This window comes from Mastacembelus armatus, chromosome 15 (assembly GCF_900324485.2).
Source record: "Mastacembelus armatus chromosome 15, fMasArm1.2, whole genome shotgun sequence".
Lineage (NCBI taxonomy): Eukaryota > Metazoa > Chordata > Actinopteri > Synbranchiformes > Mastacembelidae > Mastacembelus > Mastacembelus armatus.
The window spans coordinates 12,784,635-12,793,577 of record NC_046647.1 but is presented as its reverse complement, the minus strand read 5'-3'; the positions used below and the strand labels follow the sequence as shown (position 1 = coordinate 12,793,577).

At 42.8% G+C, this 8,943-nt stretch overlaps 1 protein-coding gene across 1 annotated transcript; it reads left to right on the top strand.

Annotated features, from left to right (window-relative positions):
- The first annotated feature begins 2,294 nt into the window (after window positions 1–2,294).
- gdf10a (growth differentiation factor 10a) lies at window positions 2,295–6,516 on the top strand. The gene is made up of 3 exons (XM_026309521.1): window positions 2,295–2,779; window positions 4,303–5,468; window positions 5,604–6,516. The coding sequence occupies exons 1-3, from the start codon at window positions 2,539–2,541 to the stop codon at window positions 5,793–5,795; spliced, it is 1,599 nt and encodes a 532-aa protein (XP_026165306.1). The 5' UTR covers window positions 2,295–2,538; the 3' UTR covers window positions 5,796–6,516.
- Window positions 6,517–8,943: the final 2,427 nt, after the last annotated feature.

The window sequence follows — 8,943 nt, the reverse complement described above, 5'->3', positions numbered from 1 at the left end:
TCCATATCCAGTGTGCCCACACACAAGTATCTATCAGACCCCCACTGCTGTGCACTGGAACCCGAAGGTCTTACCCAATATATGCAAAGGTGTTAAACTAGGCGCATTTCCAGAACCAACCAAGAGTCTTTGTACCACACACACACACACACACACACACACACACACACGGGCATGTTAACTCCTCACGCTAGTCCATACCCCACAGAGAGCAGAACACAACTCCTGTTTGGATTGGACGTCCCTGTGAAGGGACCTCCAGGTTGAACAAACCTTAAAATGCCATGGCCCTGAAACACAGCCCAAGTAGTCAGATAAAACAGACTTCACAGCTCAGTGCTGCTGCAAAGATCACTGGGAAGACCTGGATTATAAAAATCATCATTCAAACACTGCAATGACAACTCATATAATACAAGCCCTGATATATCAACAGCAGCCCAGATTGTTTACATCTAGTAGTTTTTGTTTTCATGTCCCTTTCAGATGCAAGCTTTGTATCACGGTGGCTGATTTCTGATTCTAAACGTCACATGTCTGGTGTTGACTCTCAGCCTGAGAGTAGCACCTTGTTGAGATCTCTTGAGAAACCTTTACCATTCATTTCCTTTTTTAATCTTGTTACATCTAGTCAGTGAATGCTGCTGGCTTCACATTCATGATGGACAGAGTAGTATCATGGTGGATAATACCAAACATTAATCTCACACTGCCCTAAATATTCAGGGTTAGAGGTCAAAGCCATTTCAGGTTGTTGTCCTCACGCTTGAACTTGTATCAGGCTGTCTCCTCCGGAGGACTAGTGACTTTGACCCTAATACCCTGGTTTCAGATATCACTGAAACGATCCCTCCCACTCTCCCTGCCCACACATATGTTGGGTCTGGCTATGGCTAAACAGTTTTTTAAGTATTTTAGTGTAAGCTCCTACATTATGTTGAGCAGATAATGGTTATAATGATCCAAACTACTTGGTCTGTATAAAATGCAGATGTCTCCTTGCATATTTCCATGTGTTACTTCAGAGCACGCAGCAATGATTCACTGCCCTGCTGTCAAAATGACAAGGTCTTTTAAATGGTTTAAGAAAATAAAATGGCATATGACTGTTGGGCAATTATTGTTTGCTTTTCAATGTTTCTCCGTAGAGACAACTGTAAATCCTTCAATCTCTGTAGTCAGGGATTTTGATTTACAGAGTGGTCATTCTCAAATGCCACTCTGATTTCTCACAGTATTTTTTCAAAGAGACATAATTAAACAGAAAATAGTATTGCATGCACTCAAATAAACCACCACAACAATTAATAATATTTTGTTTTGCAACAGAGTGTAACTCAACATGGTATGGGAAAAGCCCAATGTGTTTGTGGGCTATAACAAAACCACAAAGTATGTCACTTCAGCCAAATCTCATTTGTAATGTTCCTAAACACACACACACACACACACACACACACATGCATACTTTCCAACACATCTCCAGAGTTAGTGTACGTGTAGTGGCAGAGAGTGACCTGAGAGGCCCAGCTAGTTACAACCTCTCTGCTGGAGACCACCACCTCCACAAAACAAGCATTGTTGGTACAGAGCTCCAGACACCAGAGACACACACTGAAACAACTCACGTACACACACACACACACACACACACACAAAAATATCAAAAAAAACTGTTCATGTTTTGTTTGCCATGAACAAAATCCCAGTAAGTCCCTCAAAACAGTCTCATCTCACACCACACAGCCTTTCACTAGAAAACTCTCTCACACACAGAATCACACACAGGGCACCCTGTATAAAAAGTGGACAACTGTTACTAACAATAGCCCTTGGGTGGTTTGTCAGACTATTATTGAAGGTGTTTCTCTGTTAATTATGTGTGACTGATAGCATGTCAAAAGCAGTTACTGGAAATAATGTGGTGAGCTGGAAATTGTGAGGTGGAATTACTTTGTCTGTTAGAAAAAAAACAGCATTTGTTGAGTTTCTGCAGAGGCTTTGTGTGACCAGTGCTGAACAAGTTACTGCAAATTAGGTCCTGAAACACTGTGCCAACTGGACCAGTGTTATTACTGCACTGATGTAAAAAAAAAACATGAGGAAGACATTATCATCATCCTCACCATTAGAAAGCGATAGAGGGGGCCTGGAGGGGGGTCAGCATCTTGACTTCCACTTTTGGCTGTGCGCTCTGCAGAGACCTCGTTGGCTGACAGGAGTATACGTCAGCACCTCTAACGGCTCCAGTATAACCCCCTCCAGCCTCTGACGGTCATAAGGACGCAAGTGTAAGTAGCAGCAACTGTTGCCCCGAACATTCAGCATCCACATCCCACACAGTCTGACGCAGATGAGTGAAACGGCTCACCGAGGACGAAGCAGAAAGTGAGAGGAGAAGTGGAAAATTTACGCACAGCATTTTTAGTCTGGATTGTTTTGGAGAGTCTTCAAAGTCCACCTTGGATGGTTTTGGACTGGATTTTTCTACACTGTTTGCCTTTTGGATATTGATTTCAGTTTCATCTCAGCACTTAAATGGCAGCTCAAAGTATGATTTCTTCGTGCCTGCTCTTGCTTATGTTAAACTGTTTCCTGAGTGCGGAATCGGTCAGGAACATAAATTGGCGCTCTTTGAGCGCACGGGACGGTGCCATCTCGTCGGGTCCGCTCTCTGATGACCTGGTCTCCAAACACATGTCAAAACTGTACGAGAAATACAACAGGGGAAATCGCCTCAGAGAGGGAAACACTATCAGGAGTTTCAGAGCCAGTCAAGGTGTGTGACCACATTAATCAACCTGCACACTGTACAGCAGTCAATGGGTATTGTCTTCTACAAGAGTGCTAAAATTGCATGCGGTGCCATTAGTGAAGCAGTAATCCGACGCAAATGGGACAAAATAAATGTCAGGAGTAGACAGAAAGCTCCCTGATCCTTTCCACGGATGGATATTAAATGTGCATGCGCTCAGTGGGGCTGCATGACTCGGCCAGATGCTCCAAATAGGTGGGATTGTTTTTGGAACAGTCTGAGAATGCCTTTAACTGATTCTGGGACGCCGTGGGCACACTGTGTTTGTGGCAGCAGCTGTGCCCATTCTGTGCGTAGTCTGATCAATTACCGCAGGCAGATGCGCAATTTGCGCAGGAATGCATGCGATCCCTTGCGAGTAACGACGAGCTTAAATACAGTAACATACTCAGCGTCAGTTACAGGCTGCAAAGGGTCATTGTCGTGGCTTCTGTGTCGTTGTTGTGGCTACAGAACGTGTGTGACTCCACGTCCTGGAGTCTAGGGGCTTAAAGCATAGTTCCTCCCTGTCTGATGCTGTTTTTATAAACACAACACATAGGCATCTATAAACCCACATAGTTCTCAGATGGCATATCATAACATGTGTGTATTTTTACTGCACAGGCTGAATGTAATCCAAGGAGAGATGTAAGAGAGTTTTCACTACAGTGTAAGATCTGTTAAAACAGTTGATCTTGTCTTGGTGTCTGGGCAGACAGTGTCGCCTGTATTAGACTTAAAGAGAAGCTTTAAGAGGTAAGTATTTCCATATGCAGTCTGAATCCTGGGTAATGTATATCTCTTGAGTCAGTCCATACTTCCGTTGAACTCTTATACAATGAACAATAACTCTGCTGTTGAAGTTAATGTTCATCATGAATATGTAGCTCTCTGCTCACCCTTTCCAGCCCCTGCCAGCCAGATCCCAGGAGTCTGGTTCCTCTTAAGGGCACCTTCTGAAATCCTACCAAGGCACGCTGGCTCGTACCAGCGACACAGCCTGTCGTGTAACACAGAACAAGAAAAGACGTTTAATGGTCCCAGTTTTTTTTAGCAGCTCTTGGTGCAATATGATAGCTCCTTTCTATATTCCCTCCCTAGTCATATATGGCTATATTTTCAATGTGTTTTGCATATTTTTCAGACATTCAAACAAGTGTTTAAACAAGGTTCACTTCCTTGTTTTTGGTGCATACATTTGGAAATGTTTCCATCAACTAACAACACAAAACATTTTAGCCCGTCGGTATACATACCGATCCAACCAAAGAACAGGACTACATGCACTATGTTACAAAGCTAAAACATTGACTTCTCTAAGCTGGAAAACTGTCCCTTTGTTTCTGTTTGGATTCATCTTGTGTGTAAAGGAACTCTGGCAAATCTTTCAGAAGATGTTTTGGTTTTAAAACTGTTTTTTTTATTTTATTTCATGGATGTGAAAAACAGGTTTCAGTGTAGTGTTGTTCACTTGAGTGACTGACACTGATTGATTGTCTTTGCAGACACTTCTGGTCACAGGATGGTGTACCGACTAAACCTTACAACCCTCCAGGACTCGGAGGTCATCCTGTCTGCCACATTCCACTTTCTGCTCGATCAGAGCCCTCATCAAAAACCCTGGTTCTGTAAACGCTTCAAGAGCCCATCCTGTCGGTTCTCGAACATCCGCCCTTCTCCATCCGTCAGCCTACTCCTTCGCTCTGTCTCCCCTGGGTCAGAGGTCAGATCTGGGTCAACGGGGTTATTGCTAGGCAATGTGACCTTCCACCCTCACAGGAGAGGGGTGTGGCAGATGAAAGATGTGACCCAGGTCATAAAGGAGGCACGGGACAAGGGTCAGCTTTTGGTGTCAGTGGAGCTGGACTTAGGACACCAGTATCCAAGGAAACCAGAGGGGGCGCTGTCAGCCAGCAGCCTCCCCTACCTGTTACTGTATGCTGATGACCAAGCTTTGGCAGAACCCAATAGTGTGGCTGCAAGCCTTCAGAGATATGACCCTTTCAACGAGGAAGGAGGGCCCTCACATTCCTCTCAGCCTACTAGGCTCCTACACAGGCCTAACACCTCACCAGAGTCAAAAGGACGGAGGAAAAGGGAAGTAAATCTGCTCTCTGACCCCATCCAGAACAATGAGCTGCCTGAGGTTGACTACAGTCCAGATGGATACTGGAAGGATGATCTTTGGGAGAGCACATGGTACCTGGGACTCAAACCTAAACCTAAAGAAGGAAGGAAGGAAAAGAAGAGAAAGAGCCAGGAGGAAGACGGAGTGGAGGAAAGTAGAGAAGCACATGTTAGAGAAGAACCTCAGGATCTCCAGCACAGACAAAGAACATCACAGGGGCTCAAACCTGATGACTCAGTTGTGGAAAAACTCAAAGACAGCCGCACGCTGACTTTCAGTGATGGACGAAAGCACGAGCAGAGAAATGAGGGTAAGGATGAAAATAAGCACAAAGGAAACACTCAGTCACCTGTTCTGAGTTTTGATGAACAAACAATGCGTAAGGCCAGGAGGAGGCAGTGGAGCGACACCCACCACAGAGGCTGCTCCAGGAGGAACCTCAGAGTGGATTTTGCTGACATTGGCTGGAGCGAGTGGATTATAGCACCCAAAGCATTTGATGCCTACTACTGCGCTGGCACATGTGGATTTCCCATGCCCAAGGTAGTACCACAAACCTCATGTCATTCTATATTTAGTTACAAAATGACACTAATAAGTTATATTGAATAAAAACGTGTGTGGTTCTCCGTTGTTTGATTTTCTCCTATCTTTTTTTCTCAACTCACACTCTCTTAGGTGGCACGGCCGTCTAACCACGCCACCATCCAGAGTATAGTCCGAGCTGTTGGGATCATTCCCGGGGTTCCCGAGCCCTGCTGTGTCCCAGAAAAGATGAGTCCTCTGGCTGTGCTCTACCGGGATGAATCCAGGAACCCAGTACTCAAGGTTTACCCCAATATGTCAGTCCAGTCCTGCTCCTGCGGATAGGAAAGGGAGGACAAATGGGGACAGAGGACAAAACAGGGTGGACATGGAGAGAAAGGACTAATACCTCTGTTTGTTAAGTGGTTTCTTGATACTGGGAAACAAAGTCACTTTGGCCGTTGTTATTCCTTGAGGAACACAGATTGTAGAGAAATCACTGTCATCTTATCTGTTCTGCTGCAGCAGACTTGAAGAGACACACTGTCTGGCGTCTGCCTTTGCAAGAGGCGCAGAGTCACACATGTAAAGTCAGGGCTCTACATGTCTAAGAAGCCCAAGTGATTTGATTCTGTGGTAGAGATAATATTGAGAATTTCATGGACAGGAACATTTAAGGGATGTTTTCCTTTTATCTCAGAATGTACTTTTTCTTTTTTTTTTTTTCAAACAGCCCACAGCGACTTTGTGTTCAGCTTTTCTTTGGACACAAAGGCTGTAAATGAAAGACTTTATCATCATGTCATTGGGCAGCTTTTACAGCAACATACAGATGACAGAGATTATGAAACTTTTTACATTTACGTACAGCTGTTCTTACTTTGAGGCTAATCATATGCCACACTGTACATACATATATATATATATCATTCATTTGTTTGCAATACAGGAAGGTTCCTGTACACCTTTGCTCTGTATATCTTAAAAAAGGAAGTACTCGATAAATTGTAGAAAGCATCTGGAATTCATTTACACCCACTACTCATAACATTTCAAGAATGTTATAATGAAACCAGAAATATTTTTCTATTTTGAATGTGAAACTTGGTTAAAAAATATTTTCTCATGGTTACTAGGATATGTATTGCTATATTTTAGATGAGACTGTGTTTTGTACATGTGTACTGTTTAAATTATGAAAAAGTAGCCTTCTATAAGTTAGAATAAAAAGTAATTTAATCCAATGCTCTTGCTGGAATATTATTGTTTCATACAGTTTGTGTTAATCTTGGGTATTACTATGTGTAATCTATGGGGGTTTGTGAAAACAAACCTAAAAGGGCACCACTGTTCCAAAATAACTTCATACAAAAGCAGGAAGGTTCCACTCAAAGAAAGCCACCATTCTCCTAAAACCCCTTGAATCCTTTATTACCCCACACCAAAGGCTCAGATGTCTGTTGTCCAGCAAAGTATGTGACTGATGCGGCTGTCGGGGATTAATGGTGGATAAAGGAAACAGGCACGCACCTATTTGAACGTCAGCCACTTTGAAAAATCAAAACATGGCGCACTTCCCATTTTCAACCTATCTGCCCCCCTCTCCCATTAAAAAGCAGAAGGTTCTCCTTTTTTAAAACACATGGCTACAGACAGATGATCTCAACCACTTTAACTCCAGCGCTTGTCTCCATTCACAGGAGGAAGAGAATGTGGAGCCTAAGCAGTGTGTCAAAGTGAAATTACAGCGGAAACCTTTTGATTATTAAACCATTACTGTGTGGTTGTTCTACAGTGAGGCTGAGAAAGTTGGCACACTGCACCACATCTGTTTGCAACGACACAATGCTTTGAAGTTTGCCAAGACTGGACAGTATTTTTCTCTCAAAGACAGAGACATGTACTAACCATTCAGAAGAAAGGAAGACAAGCATGAGCCCCTGCACTGTTTACCTCTGTTGAGAATATTGCTACAAGTCTTTTGGCCTACATCCATGCAATTGTGCATGGAGAGCTAAAAAAAGGAACAGCCAGTCAGCTGTTACCATCTCTAAAAACAAATTGTGCCACCGCGCCTGTCTGCATTGCTTTGTTTATTTGATATACAGAGACTATAAGAAGTGTTAACCCTCCTTCGGAAGTTGCAAAACCATAAAACACGGAAACATCTAAGGATGCTGAATGCTTTTTTATAATAAACACACAGTAAAAATTAAATCATGCTCCAGCAGATCCCCATGACCCTAAACAGGAATGAGTGGGTACAGATAATGGATGAATGGATAAAAAATGAAATCTCTAAAACTGAATGAGTGTTCTGCAAAAGGAAGTGTATATATCGCTCACAATGACAAAGCTTTTGTACAAATGAAGGCTTTACTCACCCCAAACCATACCCCATTACTTCATGAGGATAACTTTGATTAAAGTTATTATAAATCATGTTTACATTAATAGATGCTTCAGCTTCACTGGTCCAATCCTCATGTGCTGACTGCTCCTTTTTACAGGCCGGACCCATGCTCTGCTTTTACAAAGTGAACCCCATGTCAACCGCAATCACAGTCACAGGAGAGTACTTACTGGTCAATTCCAGCCGAGAAAACCACAGTAGTCTAGGCTCGCGTTCAGAGACCAAAAAAGCCCAAATGAAACGAGGCAAGCGGAGAACCAAGAACAATATTTGTTTTTCCACATGATGACTGTTCAATTAAAGGAGAGCAGTACCACCATTATTAGACAACAGAGGATGTTCTGTGTCCAGGCTGAATTGGCTCTTTCCTCACATAGGTACTGAGCTCAGAGAACTAATAGTTCTGTACAGTAGGACATAGCTTTAATACAGTGACACTGTGCCTCTTAATCATCCATTTAATCATGTGGATCATTGGGGATTTTTTATTTGTATTTTTTAGAGTGCTTCTAAAGTAAGAAAAATGCCTAAAAATAAATACTGATTAGACAGAAGAAGAAGTTTTAAAACCTAATGAAAGTTTAAGAACATGTTGCAGAATATTTGTAATTACAGCAAAATGTTTAGGTGTGGTTTTGTGTGAGTTTCAGTCAGTAATAAGACATAAAGGTAACGATCTCCAACTTATCTGCATCACAGGCTAAATGATATAACTGAAAGAGATTTGCTATATTTTCAGAAAACTAATTCTCTGAACACACCTGCTGATAGTCCAGTGTGTGGTACCATGAGACAGGGAGGACAAACTCTTTTTCTCACATAAAAGTAGAGTGTGGGTGGGTTTACATCCCTGCTTACGTTACAGACTGACTGAACGAGGTCGAGGCTTGACTTTCCCATGAACTTCATGCCTTCTTCCCGCCTCATTTACCTGCAACAGAGACGGCTATTTATGTCCATCTGTCCGCAGCCTGACCCCCGAATGGGGACGTAAGCTGCTCACTATTGGTGGAAAAAAACATCAAATCACAAGTTCAAAGCAGTGGCTTTGTATGGACTCAATCCAGGTCTGAAGATGAA